Source organism: Anastrepha ludens, chromosome 4, assembly GCF_028408465.1.
Source record: "Anastrepha ludens isolate Willacy chromosome 4, idAnaLude1.1, whole genome shotgun sequence".
Taxonomy (NCBI): Eukaryota; Metazoa; Arthropoda; class Insecta; order Diptera; family Tephritidae; genus Anastrepha; species Anastrepha ludens.
The window spans coordinates 108590867-108617531 of NC_071500.1; the positions used below are offsets into that span (position 1 = coordinate 108590867).

Here is a 26665-nt window from a genome sequence, read left to right on the forward strand (position 1 = left end):
TATGTAAATAATAATACAAAAAGCAATTTGAATTAATTTTTTTAACAGTAGATACAGTATGAAATCCTGGACTGATAGCGTAGGCGGTGACGGTTATTAATAAATTTTATTGCGGACATCTTTTGGCGTCGTCTCCACAGTGTTTTCTTTTTTTTAGTTTTATTAATATTGATTTCTACTTCATCTGAAGTAACTGAAGACTTTGCAGGCGATTTCCTGTGTTCAGAGTTTATCATTACAATAACTGTTTTGCCTTTCTAAGTGTATGTCATCTGTCTTACCTCGGATATCCATTTCAGATACTTTCATAAATTCCCAAAAACAAAACCCACAAAAATCATTTTATCTTTTCACATTCCGAAGAAAGAAAACACATTTAGATGATAATTACTGAATTTTTAATTTATTATACAATTTTATTATTCCTTCTTCTCAATTAAATACTTATTTACTTACTTACATACATACGCTTATTAACAATAACTATTAAATTCTATAATTATTATTATCATTTTTAACATCACTATTATTATTATCATTAAGTTTTAGCATTCAAAAAAACAAAAAAAGCACAATAATCACAACAAAACCAAAAACAAAAGAAAAAAAACAGTAGCAAATTTTAAATTATCACTATGAACGCATTTTTGTACTTAAAATCAATAAACAGTAGGAAAGAATACAGCAAATGTATGCGTGTATGTGTGTACGCACAACAACAACTTCTATTTGTGTTGTATGAACACTCATACTTGATTTTCTAACTAAAGAAAGAAGTGAGCTGAGAAAAAATGTGATCATCAAACGAGGAGGGGAAAGATACAACATAAATCACATACATACATAATTAAATGAATTTTTACAGCGCTGATAAATACGCGAGCTGGAAATTAAAAGTACAACAAACATAGTTGCGTTGAAGTACGAAAAAAAGTTTTTTGTAAGTAAGCAAAAAATTTCGAACATTGCACGCTATGCCGCTTTTTTTGTGTGTATTTAATGAATGTTTGTGCGTGTTTCGTTTTTCAAAACTGTTTATATGTATGTGTTTGTGTTGCGTACGCATATTCCACTGCAGTTTGTGTTGTTTTATGTTAAATTCAGTATTTTTGATTTTTCATACAAAATGTGTGTAGTTGGTAAAAATAAAATTTGTCTTGTTTTTTTTTTAATTTACCTGCTGCTTTACTGCGCAAGGTAGGGTAAGATTTCTTTTAATAATTTTTTTTTGTTTTACTAAGATTTCTATACAAAAATGTTTTGGCACAAATCAAACATTTTTACTGACGTGGTTTTGTTGGTTTTGCAAGCTAAATACAAAATACAAAAATTATTTGTTTCACTACTTTTCCGCCATTTTGGAGCGGCTTTGGAAGTGATTTGTATTTTTTTTTTTGTTTTTTTTTTCTATATGCTTTTTGTTAATTAGTTTTTAGAATATTTGCTTTATAATGGCATCTACGCATGCGCAACTACTGCTAATAAAAAGTTCAGTTTTACATTTTTCCATTCAATCGCTCTTTACGCCATTTGCGGAGTATTGGAAAGATCAAAAATTTAAATGGACATAAATAAAATATTTTCATGTTACGAATAAGTGGCTTAAAATTCAATAACGAATCAAAATATGTGTTTTGATTTAAAAAATATTATAAAATATGTACACGAAAATTTTTGGAAAACTTAAAATTAAATTTTTTATATTTTACGTACTGAAAGCGGGCACTGTTTTACATATTTTTATCGAACAAGAGTACAGGTTTTTGAAAATTAAATCAAAAGCAGAATTCCGTTAAAAAATTTAATTTTCTTTTAACTTTTGAATCAAAAAAAAATATATAAATTTTAAAACAGAAGAAAAATATTTGCAAATATGCGTAATTGTAAAGGAGTGTTTGGAAATTATTTTTTTTTTCAATTTTGGAAAAAAGTTTTTAATAAAAAAACATAAATTCAATAATACTTCTATACAATTGGAAGCGGAGTGCCTTGAAAATATTTTTGGCCTTTAAAAAATTTTTTATCATAAAAAATAAAAATTGCTAGCAATTTTTATATATTGTGCTTTTAAAGCGGGAAACGATTTTTTTAAGAATTGAAAGCCAGTGGAAAGTTCAAGCAGATAATTTTAAGAATTAATAGAGTTAATTAATATAACTCTAACTTTACAAATTTAATGAGTATAAAAAAAATAATAACAAACTTATTTTCTAGTAAAAAAACATTTTTCAAAAATTTTTTCAAATGTTTTGTTTTCAAAGTTTTTTTTTAAGTTTAGTTCGAATTGTGTGTTTAAGTGTGTGCTGCTACAAAAATACACAAAAAAAAATTTACAATAACAGGGAACAAAATAGTTTAACATCGACGATCACATTTGTTGTTTTAAATTTCTTTGTCAGCTGAAATGTGTGAACAATTCAAAGAGTTATTATTTGTTAAAAATTCTATGCTTTAAAAATAATTAAAATGTTTTTGTTTTTGTTTTGTCATACAAAGAGTTAATATTCATAGAACTGAGGCACCAACAACAACAACTAGCTATGCTCAATTAATCTCTTCACTTGACAGGAGTGTTTTATATGTGTGTGTATGTACATAAATATGTACTTGTATTCCTATACGAATTTACCATGCGAATTATTTTTCTGAAATTTCTACTACTTATTGCAAAATTTTTCAAGCAAGCAATATTTTTGTCTTAACCGCCAATGGTTTAAATGCTTCAAATTTTTGATAATTTTTGTCCGTCATTTGTTTTTTTCTTAACTGGATATTTTGACATTTTCTAACTGTTTGTAATTTACTTTCACTGTTTGTTTTTTCCTTTTCTTCGTAATAGTGTTTTGTTGTAATTAGTATTACAATTTTAATGCTAATAAAATTTGTCAACGCTGTGCGTCACCACTACATACATACATATGTAGCTTTGTTGATTCTCTTCGCCGCATAATATTCCGAATCTCTCCAGATTTGTTGCTCGATTCGCTCAATAGGTACGCACATATGCACATAGATAAAGTGCACATTTGAAAGTCTGCGGCTCACTTACATACTTATGTTAGTTAAGTACCAAAATTCTTTCGCCTGCGCTGCTGCTTCATTTTGATTTAGTTTTCCGGTTTTTTTTTCTATATTTCCTTTTTACTTCTAGCTCTCTAACTTTCGATTCCTTTGTTCTCCGTAATTTTTGTTGAAAAACATTTTTATTTCCACCGATATTGTCATTAGTTTATTCACCAGTTTGTTTTTACGCTACTCTTTTGCCTTCTTTTTTCTTCTTCTTCTTCCCTTTGCCTTCGCTAAATGGCTAGCTTCTTACTTTGCCTTTTGTTGTTGCTGTTGTTATAACGATACAATCATTTGCCACTCCAACGTGCGATCATACTTTTCTTGCTGAAGCAGTCGCCGAAGAAGCGATCCAGCGAATGATATAAATGCGGACGCACCGACGCTAAGCTGTGATCTTCGTCCGTATAGCTCTGGAAGTAGTGGAGATGGAAAAAGGGAGTTTAATTGAAAATCAAATACCACATAATTTGCTGCGCGTAGAAAGTCGCTTAAAAATAGAGTTTCGAACTCAGATAAAATTAAATGATTTTGGGTGGTTATGTGAAGCCTTCTCACTTTGTCTCTCAAGTGAAGTAACTGTTAGTTTACCAGGCTAAATAAGACTAATAATAGGGCTTGATATATTGGGTTGGGGAACAAGTTCATAGCGTTTTATATTTATATTTTACCACGATTTTTGAGTTATTTAATTTTTATTATATTAGGTTTGAGGCTTTTTCGACACCTGCTCTTCTTTGCATGTCTTCGAGGTGAAAAAGCTGGCGAAGCAAAGTAAGACATATACGACTTGTATGCAGAAGGTGTCATAGGCGAAATGGTTTGCAAAGTTCAAAAATGTCGACTTTGACGCCGATGACACGTTCCGCAGCGGAAGGCGTTCTGAATGTGATGCAGAAGGGACGCCAAACCAGTCATGAATTGGCGGAAAAAATAAACTGTGGTCATAGAACGATTCTCAATCACCATCATTCAATGGGATTTACAGGAAAATTGGGAGCTTGGGTGCCTCATGAGCGTAACAAAAAAAAAAAACGAAAGTCGCCTTCAATGTACTTCTCAGCATCTCGCACGCCATCCAGCAACACGCGATCATAAACAGTGCCTTTTTTACCGAATCGGCACGGAAGATGAGAAATGGTGTTTATACATCATTATGAGGCAAAGAAAGGAGTGGTGGAGGGTGGCTCTAGGACACACGCCAAAGCCAGAGTCAACCCGGATCTTCATCAATGCATGGTATACTGGAGAATGCTCGAGAATATTGTCACGGTCAACAAGGATTTCTTCATTGTCCAGCGTGATTGACGCTATTCGACTGAAAATACCTAAACGGCATGGTCAATCCATACTCCTTCACGACAACGCAGGGCCCATTTTGCACTCCAAGAGCTCGAATGGGAGGACTTTGCACCGACCGATTATAAACCATATGACAACAAAGAGGTCCTTAAAAACTGGCTCAACAACTCCTTTGATACCAGATCAGGCGATTTTTGGTGGAATTTAATTTGATTTGTGGAATTTTAATAATTTTTTTTTAATTTTAAATTGGATTTATTTAATTTTTGTTAGACTACAGTTAACTATATTTCTCTACAAAAATTATGTACATTAAAAAAAATATTTCAAACTAGTCAAAATATTAAAGTGCTATCGCTTCGTCGCTGGGTGTAAGTATATCTTGCTATAATCTATAGTGAAAAGTTTGTGGAGGAGTGCTGTACAGCAGACCTTTATTCGGCTCTCGGCTGTCCGAGTCAGCTGAAGGGCTGACGTCACTTGGGGTTTGTTTACAAAAAAACTGAGATGGTGTTAGTGATCTACGATCGATTGGACGAGCGTGTGAATACATGGGAGATGATTGTGCAGAATTCGGCTGCCAAATCCCCAAATGACGTGCCAGTCAAAGTTCCTCATACTTAAAGAACAGATCTGGTAAACCTATCATCTTTGGCCATAATCATCCATTACTCAATTACTTAAGACAAGAAAATTCATCTCTCAATCATTACTTACAATCTGTTTAAACAAGATATCCAATCTCTCCAAATTTTTTGCCAAAACCATAGTCTGCTGATAATGCACATTATCATCGAGTGTGCCATGGATGAGCATAAATTTCTTGCCACGTAAACGATTTGCGCGTGTGGTGAGTTGAGAACTTGAGTAACCTTCTTCGTTCAGTTTGGGCAGGCTCATATAACGTTCGGTGTATATGGAGTCTGAAAAGGTAAACAAAAATAAGCGCAACATTAAAAACATTAATAAATCAAAGCGTACTAAATTTAGTTTCAGTGAAATGCTTAAGATTTTTTAAAATTGATGATGTTTTTTTCTTAAAAACGGATATGGTTTTATGCACTCTTATTATTATCCCTGATAATTCAAAAAAAAAAAATACTTTAACTTACCATAGTAAGCCCAGTCGGTGACTGGCGCCACAGAGGCAGCACAACGGAAAACTTGAGAATCATCATTAGCCAAAGCCATAGCGGCTGCATAACCGCCATAACTCCAGCCCCAGATGCCAGTGTGATTGGCATCGATGAATGGAAATTTCTGTTGTAGTTGCCTGAAAACAGTAAAAAAAATTTAATGTCATAAGATTTACTACATTGATGAAGATTCCAAGTATTGCACATTTTTGCACCGTCAATTAAACTCACCTGGTTACATTCACTTGATCGGTGATCTCGACAGTACCTAACTTAAGATAAATAGAATGCAAGAGCTTATCGCCACGTGAGCCTGAACCGCGTCCATCGATCATGGCATAGATCACAGACTGGTTCGACGAGAGGTATGTGCCCCAGTCGATCATCCAACGCGAGATCACCTGCAAATGTGCAGTAAAAACGAGCATATAAATAAAAGGAAGGGAGAAAAACAGTAGAAGAAGTGGAATAAGTGCTCTTACCGAGGTAGAGTCGGGTCCACCATATACATCTACAAGTAGTGGATACTTTGTATTGCCACTACGATCGAGATTAGGCGGCAATTGTAGCATAACCTTGGCAGTAAAGTTATCAGCAATTGGGAAGGTATGAATTTCATGGGTGGGCATAGCTTTCGACTTCAACTTGGTATGCAACTCGTCGTTTAACTCCCAATCCAAGAGTTTTCTAAGTGTAACTCTATCTGATGGAGGCAAGTGAAATCAAGCTGATTATTAATATAAGGAGTTTGGCATATTAAATGCGAACCTACCAGTTTCGGGAGTCCATTCATAAATGACAGTCATCGGTACACCAGGACCTTCTGAACTGATCGCCATTTGACGTTCGTGGCTAAATGAAACTTCGTAGTATGTTTGCTGCACACCTGTAATATTACCAGAGATAATAAGAGAATAATTTGAGAGGAGAAATTTTGAGAGCTGGTCTATAAAACTTACCGCCCGATGCGTGCAGGTCACATGTGAGGCACTGTGGTGTACGGCCCAACTCCGCTTTGATTGCATACAGTTGTGCCACTTCGGAACTCTGTTCCGTATTGGCTATATAGAAGATTATGTCGCTATCCGCGTCCCAATGAAGTAAGTTTTCAACAACAAATTTTCCTCTTGTAAGTATCTCGACAGTGCCGCTAGCCGTTTTGGTGGAGAGTACGCAGAGATGACGATAATATGTCTGGTCATTCTGCAATTGTGGCAGTATAAAAGCTATGCGTGAACCGTCACGATTCTTCAAGGGTGGCGTAAACAAATTGACCCAACCAGTTTTGGACTCAATATTATAAATCTGAAATTAGAAATTGAAATTGTAGCGCTTGCGAACGCTGGTAAACGCCCAAAGAGTAGTACCTCAGTTCGACGTACACCATCGAACACTTGTAGATACGCTAAGTTTTGTATACGATTCATCCACACAGATAGTACGCGCTCGCTATCCAGCCACTCCACCGCCGAGATAATATAATCGGTTTCAGTGTTTAAGGAACTGGGCACAGGAATCTGCGTGAGAAACTCTAAACCTTGTGCCGCACGCTCCAAATCGACAGTATAGAGACTGACACGCGGATTCGAGGAGCCCGCCTTCGGATAGGGTACCAATTTGCTGAGTGGATACTGGAAGCGCAGATCATTGGCCTCACCATAGATGGGCAAATCCATTGCGCGTATTGGCGAGTCGTCAAATTTGATGAATGCGATTTGTGTGCCAGTCGGATTGAACCATGTGGCCGTGTTCGAGCTGAACACCTCCTCTTCATACACCCAATCAGGTATACCATTCAAGATGGCAAGGTTTTCATCGCTTGTGATGGGTATGGCATCCGCGTAGGCTGTTGTTTTATAATATAGATTACGGTCGAAATTGAGTATCAGTCCATTGCCAACGGGTGCCCACTGTGCAAAAAGAAGTAAGTGTTGAACGCCATTGATGGTTAACGGTTGAATCTGACCAGATGTGATATTGTAGATGTCGTATTGCCCAAAGTCACTGTGACGGAAGTGCTAAAGGAGAAAACGCGTGGTTGGAATAAATCTAAAATTATTGTTTTTCAGTGATACTAAACTTACTTTGGACAAATTCTTGGCCAATAACAGCAGTTCACCATCTGCGGACTTCTCAAACATGGAAATTTGTTGCTAAAAATCACAAACAATAAAATGTGTTACTCATACTAGTCAACAAAACCCATCATTTCATTTCATCCTATGCCCTACTTACGTGCTCATCATACAAGAGAACCTTCTTCTTTTTCGTCTTCACATCGTACTCGACAATTGTCTGCAATTTAAGCGAATTCTTTAGTATTTGTTTTGTTTACGCGTACAACTGAATGCCAATTTCGTAAATAAAATATCTTACATTGCCTTCTCGGTAGAGTAAACTTGACTTGGATGCCCACGTCGCATTGAAGCGATGCGCCGCTAATGCACCTGATATCACCTCATCCAATTGAACGCCGTTCTCTTTAGTGTCTGGCGTGACATCATCATCATCCCCAGCTTTGATGATGAATGTCAACACCACAGCGAGTGTGGCGATCAGGACTAGTGCGAAGATGGTGCCGAGTATGATACGCAGCTTGCGTATTTTCATGGGTGAGTAGCCCAGATTCTGGAAAGAGAGATGAGGGGGCGACATTAAAAAAATGTAAAAAATTGCACTGTGGAACAAATTCAGGTTAGCAAAAATTAGGTCCACTCTGAGAGTGGCGGGTGAAAATAGAGGCGAAATTAGAAGATCCGTATCGCGCCGTTTTTTTATGTTAGTTCGAATTTTTTTTAATCGGCCTTCGAAGTTTGTAGTCAAATGCCGATTTTCAGTATATTGTTTATATGGTTTTTTGGCTATAACTCGTGGACTAATTGATATTTTTTCAATCTGTAAAAGCCAAATTATTGCTAGAGACCTGTGCAACAATTACAATACAATTTTTGAAAAAATTGATTTCGAAAATTTTTATGGTACTTATGAGACAAAATGTTGGACAAATTATTTTTTTTTCATGTTTTTTGAAAATATTTTCCACAAAACTAAGTGTTTTTTACATTTTGTGTGGTCTATAATATGCTTCTCAGTTTCTTAAATAAATGTAATTTGAAAAGAAAATTACGGGATTAAATACTTTGGCAGCTATTTAGACGAAAGTCACAAAATGTTCGAAAAATTAACGTTTTCTTTATTATTTCTTAATATCTGGCAAGCAACTCATTGTTTTTCGCTTTTTTTCTTATCTAAAATATAGTTTTCAGTCCATCACATAAATATCATGGAAAAAAATATAGTATCAGTCGAAAATTTGTGCGATATACACACATTCATTACATAAAACTAATGTAAAAAAACCCAAAATTCCTGGTAAACACATAGTAATTAAAAATCCCCAAAACCATTAAATAAATATCGATTTCGGTAGAAGTAATTAAAAAGCGAAGTTTCAAGAATTAGGAACATTCGAAAACAATTAAAGAAAAGAATATGCTAAGTATGGATTAAAAAAGGGATTTTCCGAGAAGAAAGCATGTTCCAAAAATAATTAAGGGAAAGGAAATTCCCAGAATACAATTAAGAAAGGGAATTTCCAGGAACAATCAATAGCTATTAAAATAATATTTGTAAACATTTGTGTTGAAATCTCAATGATTAAAACAACAGTTTAATTAAGTGTAATATTTATTGATTAAATAACGGTTATAATGTATTAGAAAAGAAGCACGCAGTGCTCTTAGCAGAAGTCGGCAGACAACTGAAAAAAACAAAATTCCTTTTCCCATACTATGACCCACACAATATAACTGGAGTAGTCGAATTGGGCGAAAATGGCCTAATGACAATAGGCTACACGAAAATCTTGTTCCTGAAATGAAAATTTTGTTGCCGTTGCTCCACATTAAACTTGGCATTGCTAAAAATTTTTTGAAATGTATCGCAAAAAGACCAGCAGTATTCAACCGCTTGAAAGACATTTTCCCAAGACTAAGTAAGGCCAAAATTCAGGAAGGGGTTGTTAATGGTCCCGACATACGGAAACTAATGAGTCGTCAAGATTTTGAGCAAGTTCTGACAGACCGAGAATTAAATGCATGGCTCGCGTTGAAAGCAGTCATCAAAGGACTTTTGGGTAAAGAACGCGAAGAAAACTACAGGCAATCTGTTGCAAACATGTTGGCAGCTTTCGCTGAAATTGGGGTTAATATGTCATACAAAATTCATCTCTTGCATCAGCAAGGCGAACGTCATCACCAAACTGCGCTTCCATTTGAAATAAGGTAACTATAGAGTGTGCATATTTTGAATTCCTAGATTTTTCTAATATCTTGGCCAGAGTGCACAATTTAAACATGTTAACGATTGAAAACTATTTTCGTTTCAGGTACAGAGGAAAGAAATCTCCAGATGCGATACTCGCTGAAATTTGTTGGTGGTATAAAAACACCTCGGCCGCCGTAGCCGAATGGGTTGGTGCGTGATTACCATTCGGAATTCACAGAGAGGTCGTTGGTTCGAATCTCGGTGAAAGCATAATTAATAAAAACATTTTTATAATAGCGATCGCCCCTCGGCAGGCAATGGCGAACCTCCGAGTGTATTTCTGCCATGAAAAAGCTGCTCATAAAAATATCTGCCGTTCGGAGTCGGCTTGAAACTGTAGGTCCCTCCATTTGTGAAACAACATCAAGACGCACTCCACAAATAGGTGGAGGAGCTCGGCCAAACACCTAACAGAAGTGTACGCGCCAATTATGTATGTATGTATGTATGTATAAAAACACCTTTGAAGAAGAGGAAGACGAGGAAACAGAGGAAGAAGGGGAAGACACAGATGAAAATCCAGAATATCTGTTGGACGAAATAATCGATCTCTCTGATGATGATGACGATGACCAAGACATTAGAGAGAGCAGTGATGTTGATCCACAGCCGCCTGCTAAACGACAGCTGGCCAAATTATTAATTTAATTTATTTTATTTTTCTACTTAAAACTTAACTTAACATTTCAAAATTATATTTTTTTCCATATTTTTATATTTTCTTTTTCTATGTTTCTTAAAACCCCTCACTGAACAAAATTGGTAAATAAAAAATGAGAAATAAATTAATATTAAGCTCAAAAAACGCAAGTTTTGTATTATGACTGTATGCCTAAAGCGCAAATTATCGACTAAGACAATTTTTTTTCAAATGAAATTCAATAAAGAAACTGAGAGACATATTATAGACCACAAAAAAAGTAAAAAACACTTAGTTTTGTGGAAAATATTTTCAAAAAACATGAAAAAAAAATAATTTGTCCAACATTTTGTCTCATAAGTACCATAAAAATTTTCGAAATCAATTTTTTCAAAAATTGTATTGTAATTGTTGCACAGGTCTCTAGCAATAATTTGGCTTTTACAGATTGAAAAAGTATCAATTAGTCGACGAGTTATAGCCAAAAAACCATATAAACAATATACTGAAAATCGGCATTTGACTGCAAACTTCGAAGGCCGATTAAAAAAAAATTCGAACTAACATAAAAAAACGGCGCGATACGGGACTTCTACGCCACTCTCAGAATGGACCTAATTTTTGCAAACCTGAATTTGTTCCACAGTGTTGTTTTACTAAAAGCGTTGGTTTTTAGTTCAGTTAATATTTATTTACATTTTCAACTGTTTAGAGTCTTAAAAGAGAGGGCAAAAAAAATTAAATAAACGTGAAATGAAACGTCATTTGAGATATTTTCAGATAGTGATTTCGATTTGAATGAACCGATCTTAATAAAATTTTTTACATTTGTTCGATTAATATACCCAGAGTGGAAATTCATCAGCATTTCACCAAAAAGTAAAGAAAAACATACATTTTTTTCTTTTTTTACAATTTCAATAATTTTTTATTTTATTTCTACGAATTGATTTTCAACTTACATTTTGTTACTTTTTATGATGTTAATAACTTTATTTTTATTTTTTAAATGGATTGTTTTTTTAATTAGCGGTGATAGACTGCCACAAGATAAACGCTCCTTTTTGAGGTATTTTTGAGACTTGTGTTGCAGTCCTCCCAATACGCCTCTTGAGCAAGGCAACATGATTTTGGGCTCAATTCTGGATTACCCCACATCAAAAAAAGTAGTAAACTATTTGAATCGGCAAGCAAAATTTTCTTGTAGTAGTTTTTGTGACGAAGAAATTCTCCAAAATTTATTTTTTGTGTGACCCTTTAAGTGCCGTAGTACCTCAATATGGCATTGTTTTCCTCACTGCTTCTGGAATATATACCCCAGAAAATTGTTTTTGAATGTTTATTTTTCTTATTTAAAAGTATGTCCAACAAAAGCCATTCAAACCCATTTTCAAATTTCATGCAAAAAATATAAAAAATATTGTATTCCAATTCCACAGTTTTTAGCTACAATTTCCAGCAGGGTTTTTAGTACTCAAATTTATGGCTTATTAAATGCTTATAGAATAAAGAGCATAACTTCAATAATCATATCTCTCTGTTATCAGGTTTGAATTAATATTTATTTATTTGGCATTCATAGAAAAGTATCCCCTTTTATAAAGAGTGATCAATTTAGAGGTATCGAATTCCTCACAGAAATGACGACGCAGTATATGGCAAGTAGCGCCTTCTTGTTGGAACCAAATGTGGATATCACGGGCTTTAATTTTCGACATCAAAAAGTCATTTATCATGGCGCAATAGCGTTCGGCATTCACTGTTACATTGGCGCCAGCCTCGTCTTCAATGACTCCTTCAGCTCATAGGCCGCGCCAAACGGTTGATTTCAATGGATGTAATGCCAGTTCTTGAATGGTTTCGGGTTGTTCTTCAGTCCAAATGTTGCAATTTGGCTTATTGAATTAGCCATTAAGCCAAAGATGTGCCTCATGGCTGAACAAAATTCGTGTTCTAAAATGCGGATCAACGGCGAGTTTTCCAAAAGCCCAACGATTTAAATTATGACGCTTTGGAAGATCAAACCTTCGACTAACTTTATTTTATACGCTTTCAAATCAAGATCTTTGCTTAAAGTCGCCCAAGTAGTGCCATAAGATAGGCCAAGTTGTTTAGATCGGCCTCGAATCGATCCTTCCGGGCCTTTGCAAAACTATTATTTACAGTCGAAATATTCTCTTAATTTCGGAGGAGGAGTTGTATATGAAATAACCCTTTTTGGGTTACATAAAGTTTTTTGTCGATATTTTTATGAGCATAAATATATTGCCACCACTAAATTTCATTCTATATCCTGTGCTAGGCATCGTTTTTTTATTGGCAAGCAGCGTTAAATATACATAGATTTGCATCTCATATCATTACGCCAAGCCTGGGATGATAAACAATATTTTTTATACAAAACTTAAATTAAGATTAAATATTTAGGATTTTTTTATAATTCTCTCACACTTGTAAGTATGTTAGTATATAAGACTTTAAACCTCTTATCACAAAATAATTAATCGACAACCATTTTGTTTTTAAATATCTCATATCACACTCACATTGAAATAGAAAAACATATATGTATTATATTTATTTACAAAAACACTTGAAATTTTAATTATTTCAGTCAATACAACAAATATTCATATTTATTAGTTCATATGCATCAAGGAAGCTACATCTAAAGTACAACGGAAATGCAGCAATCGCTTGTTACAAAATTGTAGACTCTTTCAATCAAAGAAAAGACCTACCAACATTGACATTCTCTCCACGTACGCGCCGCTTTTTCACAACCATAAGTTAAGTTTGTGCAGAAGCATGTAAGCCCGTGCATATGCACTTATGTATGTCAGCGCAATAAAGCGGCGTGCCACCAGGCAGCCTGAGATAGCTTAACGGGCTGGCCAACTGGGCCTGGTCTGTGGATGTTTGCTTCGCGACGGTCAATGAATTGTGAGCGCATGCGCAGCAACAAACAAGTGCAGCGCATCGGAACGAATTGAGTTGAGTGACTAGTTGACATGCGAGTGGCGAATGCACAACGCCGATATGAATGCTGCTTGGGGAAAGTGAGTGGTAATGTGTAAATAAAAATGAATTTAATGCTTGTTTGTGTTTCTGTGTGTATGGAAAGTCGTTATCCGGTTACTTGCATGCAAGTGGCATATACAATGGCATTGCATCATTTGTGGCAAACAATGACCGCCAGACCACCAGTCCAACAAACCGCAAGACGCAAGTTTATGTAATTGGCAACGAATTCATGTGCGCGCTTCAAACTTGTTGGTCAATGTGAATGTAAATTTATGCATATGTATGCAATTATATATGTATGCGTGTACATACTTGGACAATTGTACGTGCACGCTACTTGGACTATGAAAGTGGAAAGATTCAAATAAATTCAACTCAAATGCAAGCGGTGTGTAAGTTGAGAAAGACAGTAATAAAAAGCCGCTGAATGCAAGCCATGTAACTTTAGTGAGTAGATTTAATAGCGTAATGCCAAGTTTTTACGTACAATGCCTGCTGAATACGTGCGAATGTCTGCACCAGCAGAGGCTAATATAAAAAATTCGTAGAGTATATAAACAAAGTTATACAACACCTTTTTAAATAACTGATGAAAATAGAAATAAGCAACTGAATACTTTTATTTTATTAGCGAAGGCTTAGAATGCTAAAAAAATATATGTACATATATCTTAGTTCATAAGTGTAAATACTTCAAAGGTTCCAATCGAATACTCTCAGAATGATCGCAAATGCCCAAATTCATCGCGATCTCAAATTTTTCACAATAGCTGAAGAAATCAAAACGTATGCTTTATCCCAATATATAAAACTCCAAGCGCACTCAATCCCCTTAATTACAGAAATTACCACCAATGCCATTTCCTTTCAGAGATTCAAGAGGAAATCAACAATAGATCTCTTATGCTAAACAGCAAAAACTCAGGAATGGGAGCACCACTGGGTGCTTTCCATGCATGTCTCGTAGAGTATCTTAGTTTAAAGTGTAAACATTGTTAAATGTTAGCAAACAGATCGCGATAAATAGATAGATAATTAAAAAAAAGTGAAATTTTTTGTTGCAACAAAATTCGACAAAAATTGCTCGCGAGTATATGTATGTCGTGTTATCCTGGTTGCAATGAAAATACTTAAAAAAGAAATAAAGTAAATTTTTAAATCTTGATATGAATATAAGGAAAGCAGATTTCCGCATAAATTGTCACAGTATGGGATGCGAAAAAACATTTTCTGGTATAAACATCTAAATGAAATGAGCTCAGAATCCGGGTTAACTTTCGTCGAATGCATTCATAATGTGCACTGGCACAGCATTTGCTTACATTTGCTTTCAAAATTAAAGGCCAACCGCACCAGAAAACATAGCAAAAAGGCACTTGCGCATCACGCATATAAAATACTTAGAGTAAACAAAGGGTTCAACCTGCATTAAAAAAGGAGTGCGCATTGAAGAAATCTCAATGATTTGCAAAGGACGATGTGGCCTGCTTATGTTGAATGCCAATAAATTCGGAAATGTTTCAAAAATATGAGGCCTATGCAATCTGAACAAAGAAGAAAAGGTGAAACATTTCATTGGAAGATGTCCTATACACGCTGAGTTTAGAAATTTTTGTTTAAATCAAAATAAAAAGGAAAGGAAATTGTAAGCGCATTAAATGGAGAAATGATGAACATTGGAGAAAAATGTTAGGTTTTTTGAATTCAGCACAAGGCGAATCTATTAAAAGTGGTGTTGGTAAATCAGCTGATCGGTGAAACAACAAAAATGAGGAAAACGTTTTTTTTTAATAGTGCTCGCCCCTCGGCAGGCAATGGCAAATCTCCGAGTGTATTTCTGCCATAAAAAAGCTCCTTATAAAAAATATCTGTCGTTCGGAGTCGGCTTGAAACTGTAGGTTTCAACATGTAGGAATAACAGGTCTTGATGCACGCCGCAAATAGGAGGAGAAGCTCGGTCAAACATCCAAAAACACACAAGGACAGACGACAATGCCTTATGAATATTTATATTTACATATGTATATTGTAAACAAAATGAGTTGTAAATTCTTTTTTTTAACTCCTGAAAAATAAATATATATTCCTACTACTATCACCATAGTTAAAAACTTTTTCACTACCAACAAATTTTATAATGATGCAGTTAAGATTAAACCTAAGTTAAATCACAGAGTGTTTGGTAAAGACGTCAGTAAACTATTGTCAAAGCGTATTAATTGAATTATTACACGTAAGTTTAATTCTTTGCTGCTTGAGCTACTTCCCCCTACTAAGCTAAGCTCATATGTAAAAAGCGACACAACTCAAAATTAACTCAAATTCGGAGTTCTGCCGTTAAAAGCAAAAATCAACTACAGAGTTTATATATTTTTATCTGGAAAAGCTTCATAAGCGAATCTTGAAGCAATTCTAAGAGATGGCGTTAGTATCGTTCTGTCAGGTGATCGAATTGGCGCGTTAATTATCTAGAAAACTGACCCACTTCAGTATTTTGTATTTTTGAATTATGTCACTTTTCTCGAAAGCCATCGATATATACTTTATATGTCCACAGAGTTGTTATCAAGGCACTTTTTTCACAATTTTTAAAGGAACAGCTTTTCTATTCCCACCGACTTTTGCCAAATCACACTTCACACAGAAGATTTATATGAGGAAATAAATACAACTCAAGTTCAATAATAAATTGATCTTTCAAAAAAATTAGAAAAGAAATATAAAAAAAGTATGCCATTAGCTCATTATTCGTGCAGTATTTACCCATAATCACCAAATCAGATTGGTGCTCCACTTATACTCGTATTATTGTCAGCGTTAAAGATATATGTACGTATAAATGTAGCTACTTCACAACTCTTATTAGCTTTACTCCGTGCTTTGTATAGCTTAAATAACTTTTATTTTCATTTATTGCGTAAGAGATTTGTTCGCATTAATGCAGTGCCTGCTTAGAATTCGTTATTACAAGAGTAAATATTCCACTCGGTTCGTTGTGGAAGACGTGCCCATTTTTTGTTTATTTTGTACTACCAACTATTTAACTTTTTTATGCATCTCACGTAGAAATAATCTACACGCAGTTGGCTAAAAGCAAGAAAAAGCGTACACAAATTTGGTACTAATGGAGAGAAAACTTTAGTAGAGGAGAGGAAGCTTTATAGTGTTGGTTACTCACTGAACCGCACCTTTCCAAGCATGGCTGGATTCGTGATTCTTGTAAATTGATAAAAGTTTTTATGTAGACATTAAAGCGATTGTTTTCAGATAATTATGGAATTTTTATGGGTAAAAGTTATTCAATTGATTTTATTTTTAATTCGAAGCGGCATAAATTACGCAAATATTTTTTTATTCATAGGATATGGGCTGTTAACAGTGAATTTTATTACATATTTGAAGCTCAAGCGATAAGTGAAGAAATGTGTGAAATGGAAATGAAGAAATGGCAAACAATTTAAGTTAACGGGGTAAAAAATTTTTCTTCATAAATCTGAAAGTCTATCGATCTTAATGTATTTTTCGAGCAAACGTGCAAGGCGTTTAAAGAATGTAAAATTCTACAGGGTGCGTCATCTTTTATGTCGGTATGAAACCATTGAATAACATTGAAAAAAAAAAAAACAAATTTATATAAGTGAGGTATTTTTATTTGGTTTGGTTATTTACAATTTATTAAAACTATTTTCTGAATACAATATCAATCAAGTGGCCGCCTTTATTAGCAATCACAAACTCCGATCTTTTTTCTGCGTTTGTCATCACCTTGTCCCTTCGGGTTTTATAGCGTCGATTTCGGCACGAATGTTTGCCTTAGCTGATCATTAGTCTGTTGGCGTAAGCCTTACTTTTCCGATAACTCCACAAAAAGAAGTCCGGGGGGGTTAAGTCAGGTGATCTGGGGGGCCAGTCGATGTCGCCTCTTTTTGACACTAGACGTCCCGGGATTTTTCGTTGCAAAAATTCAATTGTTGCATTCGCAGTATGGCATGGCGCACCGTCTTGTTGAAACCAGTAACTGTCTAAATCTTTCTCACGCATTTGCGGGCAGACATAATGAGCCAACATCAATCGATATCGGTTTCCATAGACCGTTTTGTTTCTCGGTAAAAAAATGGCCCAATGATGGTTTTGGCCCAAATGCCGGAACAAACAGTTACTTTTCGGTCATGCAATGGCGTTTCATGGATCTTGAGTGGATTCTCAGTTTCCCAAATGCGGAAATTTTGTTTATTCACGCTGCCACAGAGGTTAAAATATGCCTCGTTAGTCATTAAAATTTGCTTCCAAAAATTGGGTTCAGTGTCAATCATTCGAGCGACTGTTTGGCCGTATTCCAAGTGACGTGAATGGTTTTCAAATGACGTTTTAAGCTACATCTTGTAGTAGGAAAATAGTCCAAAAAAAAACACAAAAACAAAAAAATTATTCAAAAGTTACAAAAGAACTGTTTACAAATTTAATACCAAATAATTGTTTTCTAAAAATTGTATGTATGCACTCTCCAAACGCAGATAGGCTTAGAGTCTTTTTAAGGGCAGAAATATACTCAGAGATATGTCACTACCTCGGCATCTACCTTGTTAGCTTTAGAAAATTCGCTGCTGTGCTGTCCAGTTGCTGAGGCAACGATTTCTGAGGCGTAGGTCAAACAAACTGATATTCTTACTAACTGAATATATTTTTAATGAATAAGGATCTTATCAACTTTGATTCACCAAATAAAAGGCACAAAATGTGTTTTTCTCCAAGAAATAAAATGCCATGCTATAATATTTAAAGTAAAACTACAAAGCCAATTTTATTACCGGAAAAGTCATATTATTGCAGGTATTGTGAAGCATCTTCACTTCTCAGTAGCTTTCAACAAAAAAAATTCAATTTCACGTGTGCTACACAAATACAATGAAATATATACGCAGGTTTGCATACGAATCCACCAAACTGGTTTGCCTTTTTACGAATCAAAAGCTAAAAATCCCAAACTGTAAAAATCACAAACTGAGCACTCACAGAAATCTTTTACCTGAGTGTGAGTATATTTGCTTGTAAACAGCTAAACCGAAAAAATAATATTTACCACAGCCGCACTTTGACAAAACATAAAAATCTTAGCAAAAAGAAAAAACCAAAAAAAAAAAATAAAATCCCCCATATATCGAGAGCTTTAAAGGCTTAAAGGATTTTGGTTGGTTTGGCTTATGACATGAGGAAAATTGAATTAGCAGCGAAAAAGTGTGGCCTGAAGTGAAAGAAAGAGGAAGTTTAAATAAAAAAATTGAATAGTATATACCGATATAAAGTAAGGGATCAGCAGGATTGTTGAAGCAGTGTGAAACTGTCAGAACCGCAGAACAAAGACAATGTCAAGGAACATAAACATACGAGTATGCATAAGTAATATATTTTGCTATGTTATTTTGACGTGCATGCACAAAGAAATTTGTGCAGACACATCTGCTGCGACTCATGTGAAATGGTGTGCAGTGTATTGTCCACAAAGCGCAGAAAAACACGAGCTTACGGAAAAGTTCACCAGACTTACTTCACACGTACAGTTGGAGAAATTTCGTATAAAGAAATGAATAAGTTTGCATACATACGAGTAGTTTGTTCACACATTTGTAAACACATGAGAATAAGTGTAAGATGACAAGCATATGAAAAATGGCTACAAAAACATACCGCAAGGGTACTAAATATGGAAACACGAATATACCTATGCATGAATTATGAAAGGGAAGGCCGGCCAACGTTTGTTTGAAATCTTTATTAACTAACAATGAAGCAAAAAAAATAAGTTCTATAATACTACTAATAAAGCACTAACACACCAGGTGAGGTGATGTTAATTCAAAAGCTGAATCTTAATTCTCTGAATTTTAGTTTGCCATGTATCAACTTATTTCATCTGCTCGCTGGCCATAATACGTAAAAGCTAGTTCGCTTGCATATACATACTTATACATCTTTGGTAACAAATAAAGTCGCTTAAGTTCAAAATCATATTTTTAAGAAAAAACACCTAATATATCTGTAAATTATGTTGAAGCCCATATGAGGCAATAACTTTTTATCAGTGACTTAAAAAAATGAAAAAATTGAAAAATATGTTAGAAAGGTAGGAATTTCAATTTAGACCTTTGTTGGTAGAATAAGTTAGCTTACAGTATAACTCAAATCTTTCTTGAATCCACTTAGACAGTTATTGATTGTGATCACAGATATACCATATGATCGAAAAGTATCGGGAGTATTTAATTTAAACGAACCGCGCCAGTGGAAACTGGTCCATATTTTTTTCTTATGTTAGTAGGACTGTAAGACACACATGTATCACTTTTTAGCGCCATCCCATCATTAGTGTTTGCCTAGCCGGCCGCAAATGTGGCCAAACAATTCTTGGATTTTGCATGATGATAACGGGCCATCGCATCGAGCCCATATTATGCTGGATTACTTGACCAAATACCAAGTAAATACCGTCGTGGAAGCACCGTATTCCCCTAATATGGCCCCGTGCGATTTCTTTTTGTTTCTCAAGTTGAAGTTACCACTTCGTGGAAGTGGATTTCGGTCGATAGAGGAGACCAAAGAGAATTCCACAAAGGAGCTGAAGGCCATCCCTTAAGGCCATGCCTACCAGGGGTGCATGGAGGGCTGGGTTAAATGGAACATATTTTGAAGGAGATAAAATAAATTTGTCTGAAATTTAACTCTGTTTTGTTTTATTTAAACATTTCCTGCACTTTCTGGTCATAGGGTATGAGTATAGTTATGTACAACAGCATATCTTGTTACAACAGATTCGAGCTTGTGCACTTCCGAATGGTGGGCACGCACCAATCCATTCAGCTACGGTAGGCACAAAAGATAGTTCATACTACAACAAAACTATTTAATGCAAAATTTCATACTGTGTAGATATACAATAAAATTTTTCAAACATTTTCAAAATGTCTTCAAAATATTCCACGTGGTAACTATACTTTTTATAAACCATTGAATTTGAGCAAAAAGTGAAAGTTGTAAGTGACTACAACCGTTGATTTTAGGTAATTTTTTTACTGAAGCTGCTTCTTTTCTGCTGCGTTTTCTTCCATATATTGAAAGATCGAGTATGCAGGTAGGAAGGTGGAATGGTTGAAATACCAGGCTGGCGAGTGTGGAAATTGAATAGCGGTGAGTCTCCAAGACTTTCAGAGTCCTCCTTCTACTACTGGGGTCAAAGGTTTTGAAGGAGCACATGAAGAAATGTAGCTCCATCTTTTCAGCGTTTTCCTGAGAAAAAAGTTATATTCCGCTTTAAAAACAGTCAGGGATATGCCGATGACCGCGTAGGAAGTCTATGAGACCAATTCAGTCGACCCCTTCCTGGCAAGCTCATCAGTAATTTCATTTCTCTCTATGTTCCTATATCTTGGAACCCAGATCAGAGAATCGTCGTTACTTGCATACCTGGTGCTTTTGCACCAAGGCATCGTGAAAGCCCTGATTGTGCTGCCATGTTGTTTAAGCTTTCTGCATGCCTGCAGGATCGCAAAGACTTCTGCCTGAGAAGCACTAGCAGTATTCGGCAGTTTTAATGAAATGTAATAGATAAATTGGCTGAGTTAGACCAAAATTGCTGCTCCGATTCCCGATTCCATCTTGGCGCCGTCAGTGAAGACATAGGTACCAGCATCGGTACAGATTTTCCCCTCGCTCCAATCCTTCCTACACGACTCTCAGACTCCAGTTTGAGGATAGAGAGATCTGTATGAAATTCAGATAAATACCAGAGTCAAACCTCCTTTAACCTGATTGCACTGTGAGTAGCGAAGGAAAGTTGATGATAAGTCGACGTATAGTCGAAACAAGCGTGTACTTTTAGTAATTATGATATACCTTTCATAGTTTCAAATGTTAGTTTTCTAGCTATCGCTTTAATTGCAAAAAGGTTCAGAAATAAAATATTTTGCTTCATCAGTTGAGCATCTTCTTATAAGGATATGTTTCGATCTGTTGAGCTGGTTCATAAAAATTAAGTATTGAATTTCTTGGAAAGTAGAAAAACTGATCCGCTTTTACAAGGAAATCACTTCATTCCCTGTCCCGCAACTAATAAACAACTCGCTTACTTTATTAGTAGTGAAACTTTTTGCTGGTAGAATTTTATGTACTGTTATTTACTTTATGTTGGATCAGTGGTTGTATTCATGCGCTTTGATGGCTGTGCTTGTGAAGGCATCGCTTAGTCTCAGCGCAATTAAGGCCTAGCATTGATATATGACTTTACTTGGGGTAGCACTCATTGTGCTGGGAACCAGCTGTTCCTGATGCTTTGCGGATATTGAACAAATGTAGTCTGCAGTTATTTAGTTACTATCAAACAAATAGGCACAAATGGTGTACGACAAATGATGGCAAATTATTTACATCAAAGAAATTTTTCTCATTAGTGCAAATCATTTGTTGACTAGGCAGAAAGACGAAAACACTTTAAAAATTCGCATAGGCTACTATTTACGCCCAAACATAGATAATTTCAAGGACATATGCGATACAAATAACTTGGCGAATCATTTGTGTACATCACATATATGTATAAACAATGTCATATAAGTTGCTGATTGCTCAGCGTTGCTGTTACTTTGCACAGGCTGCTGTCATAGAACCTCGAAGAGCGAGAATAATAGAGAAAATGGCGCCATGGGTCGCATAATCGCATTTATGTGATTGCCAATAAGAAGCAACAATTGTGTATTTGAAGACAATGTTAATGCATATATATATGCTTAATGAGAACACAATTGCTTTTGTTTCATAAAATTCTTCTCCACTCGCTTTTATTGTGCTTGCTTTGTTGAGTGTTATGGGCGTTTAATGGTGGCTTTGTTTTAATGTTTTACTTTGGTGTGTTTGCCTCTGCCTTTTATTGCTACCACCCGGTGTGTACTTAAGTGTTTATATACGTACACATCTATGCATCTTAAGGAATATGGGTAAAAAGTTGAGTGCTTATGCGCGCATAGACTTTCTTACAAACTAACACACTTGCATTCCCTTGTCCTTCAGCCAGCCGTATGGCGCATTACTCATACGCCCCATGCCGCATTAGAAGACAATTAGTCTCGTTTGGCGGTCGGCAGACAAGGCTGCTGCAGCAAGTAAAAGTATAGTTTTGCCTTTAAAGAATGTAAGTGTATAAGTTTATATGTATGTATATTAGGACGGGACGATTTTTTCACTGGTTTGTACTCATACATATCAGGTCCTGAACCAATTTCTAAATATTATAATTCTACGAAAGCTCTCCAAACATAACAAAATAATATATTTCAAACTTCTTACTATTTATTTTAGAGAAATGTCATGTATGTAGTTTTATACAATAGATAATTAAATTTTAGTATAGTAAAGTTTCAAGGAGTTCAAAAATCACGGTCGCGGTCTTGTGCCTACACAAAAATTTTTTATATGAAAGAAAAGACCCAACACCGTCAGCAAAAACAATTGCCAAAAATCAACAGCAAAAAGTTTGAAACTTGGTTGAAAGTTTACTGAATTTTTACAAATTTTATACAAAGTTTGAAACTTTTGGTTCTTGTTGTAGTATTTTTTTTATAAAAAAATTATCGAGATTGCCAAATAGTCAAAATTTGTCATATGTGGTGTACACGATCTTTTGACTTTGTGAAATTAAAGATCAGTAATTTTTTCAGCAGCTGCCAAAGCCGAGTGGGTAGGCCGGATATAGGCTCGAATCTCTGTGAAACACCAAAAATTAAGAAAAACGTTTTTCTAACAGCGGCAAACATCCGAGTGTATTTCTGCCAAGAAAAAGCTTTTCATACAAAATATCTGCCGTTCGGAGACGGCTTGAGATTGTAGGTTCCATTAGTGGAATAACATCAAGACGCACGCCACAAATAGAAGGAGAAGCTCGACCAAACACTCATAAAGGGTGTAAGCGGCAATTATAATATATATATACAATATATAATTTTGTAATGTTTCTTAAAGAAATAATGAAAGCAGTTTTGAATCTGCTTACGAAAATCTAACAATTTTTTTTATTAAATTAAAACTACATAAATCATGATAAGCCTTTTTAGCCGACTGCTAAGACGAGAGATTGCCACTTAATAACTCATAACTTCAAAAAGAGTAGAAATCGTTGCTCAGAACTGCCCAGAAATACTTTGCTAATAATAGCTTTTGCACTCCACCTCTCTTCTCTTTTCTTGTTTTTTTCTTTGCCGTAGTATTCTATGGACGCTATTTGCAATGAAGGGCTTATGATCTTATCTTGCCATATATTTCACGCCACCGCTGCCCACATTTATTAATTTATAAACAACGCAATGTATTCCCGTAAAGAAACTGTTAAAAACATTACGAGCTCACTTAAAAATATTTTGAAATATATTACATATAATTATTTTATATATAATTAATTACACTGTGTGACAAAAAAAAAAATTGAATATACTTTTATGGAGACCTAGCACAACTTGTGGCTATAGAAAAACTAAACAAAATGGTATAGGAGAAATTTCCAATACACCCCCAAAATCTCGTTTTATGGCCATAAAACCGTTTTTCAGTGGGTTGATGTGAAGAATCACTCACAACTTGGCCAATTTCCATCCGATTTCGAATTTGTTTCTTTAGTTCGAAAGAACAAAAACAAGCCTTTTTGACAGTGTGTTGACAATTTTTCTGAAATGACAATTGACGAGACTGTAGGCGGAAGTATTTGGAATTTTTTTATTTTTTCTCTATTTTTTCAACTTTGACATAATTTTTACGATATTATCCGGTATTGAGGATGTTTTTTAGTACACTATGTAGTACAGAATGAGCTATATTTGACTGTAATTGAATTAAAATTAATAGAGTTGTGTGAGTTTTAAGATTTTATTTTTTTTTTTGTTTTACTAATTTGGTATGTAGGCATCGAAGCATGAAAATGATAACAAGTGCCATTTTAAACACATAATATTTATTGGAGTATTGTGCAGTGCAGCACTGTACGGTATGGTACGGTGCGGTACGGTGCAGTACACAACGGAACTGGCTCCAAACTTAAAACTACATTGGAAACGGCCCTTTGGAGTTTAGTATGGTACGTTACATTTGCCATTTTCTTCATCAGTTTTGAATACTTCTCTGTAAGAAATTCGATCATCGTCATTCATCTCAAGTCGTCATCAACTAAATTCCATTGCTTAAATCGAGAAGCGAGCGTTTCAGATTGTCTTCCCGATAGAAGTAAATCACGAGAAAGATCCTGAAAATCTGAATTTGATACAATGTGTCGTTCTGAAGACTTACAACCAGACGAAAAGTACTCTTCATCATCAGGTTTATTGTTATCAGTTTGATCATCATCAGCAATGAGTTGAATTTCCTTCAGTTCCTGCAGTTGAGTCAATCATATCGTCCAAGACTACGGGGTTCTTAACAGTTGCAACATCAGCATACTTTATGTGCTTTCGAGCTTCATAATGATGACCATTTACGTCCGTTTTATAAAAATAACAATCATCTGGTTTAAGATAAGGCTGATGATGCCACATCATCGGAGAATATTAAAAAATTCGACTTTTCTGGCAACGTTTTGATTTATATCTCTTGAATTTCAATGAAACAAACAATAATAACAAACTGCTTTTGTTAATCAATGTACAGTGTGAACTTTGGTACACTTGGAAGCTTTTTCATATATCTATTGAAAAAAAAAGTGTGATAATATGTCAGATATTTTCGTAAGTTTTAACCAGTTCTGTTGTATGCAGTACAGTACATATATACTCCAATAAATATTACGTATCTATAATAACGCATCAAAACACGTCCTTATTCCCATTTAGTGTAAGTTATACCTACATACCAAATTAGTACAAAAAATAAAATCTTAAAACTCACACAACTCCATTAATTTTAATTCAATTACAGTCAAGTATAGCTCATTCGACGCAAAATTAAATTTTCTATAACAGTAGTGTACTAAAAAAAATCCTCAATATCGGATAATATCGTAAAAATTATGTCAAAGTTGAAAAAATAGAGAAAAAAATAGAGAAAAAATAAAAAAATTCCAAATACTTTCGCCTACAGTCTCGTCAGTTGTCATTTCAGAAAAATTGTCAACACACTGTCAAAAAGGCTTGTTTTTGTTCTTTCGAACTAAAGAAACAAATTCGAAATCGGATGGAAATTGGCGAAGTTAGGAGTGATTGTTCACATCAACCTACTGAAAAATGGTTTTATGGCCATAAAATGAGATTTTGGGGGTGTATTGGAAATTTCTCCTATACCATTTTTCTTAGTTTTACTATATCTACAAGTTGTACTAGGTCTCCATAAAAGTATAAAATCACTGTCGCACAGTGTTATCGATTCCTGCTGTTAATAAATCAACAACTTTTTATATTAAGAGCAATAAGTACATATACAAATATATAATAGAGCTGCAAAAAACAAATTGCATTCTCACGCCCTTCTCATTGCTTTACGTGTAGCGTTCTAGGAAAGAAAGCCCTCCACAAGAGGTATGAGCCAGCTTATTACTTACACATAAGCGGCCATCAAGATGTTTCAACGCCACCATGGCACAAGCCTTCCTCAATAAGAAATATCTGAAATCCCACAATAAATATTTCGGCACGTTTTTTCCAATTGCATATTGAATTTCGCTTTCTTCATGGCATTCACATTGCTTGGCTGCGTTTGCTTTAAAAAATTACTTCCTTTCGGTTTCCTACTATCAATTTTGATAAATATTATTTCCATTTCAAGTCACTCGCATGCAGATAAATCATCCAGCTTTGTCATGTAAATCATGGAGTTTAGAAACCAGAAAAAAAGCCCCGGTAGAATTAAAATGGAATCACCAGACTTCTCTTTATAGTGATTTGAGTTATTCAAATAGTCAGTAAATCATTGTTGCTATAAAACTAATATAAGCAGGTTAAAGTGGAGTTAAGTAACATAAAAGAACGTATAAAAACGTAAATTGACTTTTTGACTTCGATTCTTCAAGCTAACCGCACTGACCAATGATGACCATCATCAATTTACACATCCGTTTTTATGCATCCTTTCTGCTATTTTGCATAAAATAAGCAAATCAATTTGGACAATCGTTTTAGGGTGCGTTCATACAATCACACAAAATTGATGG

At 34.9% G+C, this 26665-nt stretch overlaps 1 protein-coding gene across 2 annotated transcripts in view; it reads right to left on the bottom strand.

Annotated features, from left to right (window-relative positions):
- Positions 1 to 1356: 1356 nt before the first annotated feature.
- LOC128860568 (venom dipeptidyl peptidase 4) overlaps positions 1357 to 26665 on the bottom strand; it is a 36059-nt gene continuing 10750 nt past the window's right edge. For both annotated transcript variants that reach the window (XM_054098167.1, XM_054098166.1), the window contains 11 exons: positions 7881 to 8132; positions 7740 to 7799; positions 7589 to 7657; positions 6872 to 7522; positions 6464 to 6809; positions 6277 to 6390; positions 5987 to 6207; positions 5736 to 5905; positions 5481 to 5641; positions 5086 to 5291; positions 1357 to 3479 (listed from right to left, as the gene is read on the bottom strand). In XM_054098167.1, the coding sequence (XP_053954142.1) occupies positions 3357 to 3479; positions 5086 to 5291; positions 5481 to 5641; positions 5736 to 5905; positions 5987 to 6207; positions 6277 to 6390; positions 6464 to 6809; positions 6872 to 7522; positions 7589 to 7657; positions 7740 to 7799; positions 7881 to 8132 (2373 nt within the window). In that variant the 3' untranslated portion in view covers positions 1357 to 3356. The remainder of the gene's footprint in view (positions 3480 to 5085; positions 5292 to 5480; positions 5642 to 5735; positions 5906 to 5986; positions 6208 to 6276; positions 6391 to 6463; positions 6810 to 6871; positions 7523 to 7588; positions 7658 to 7739; positions 7800 to 7880; positions 8133 to 26665) is intronic.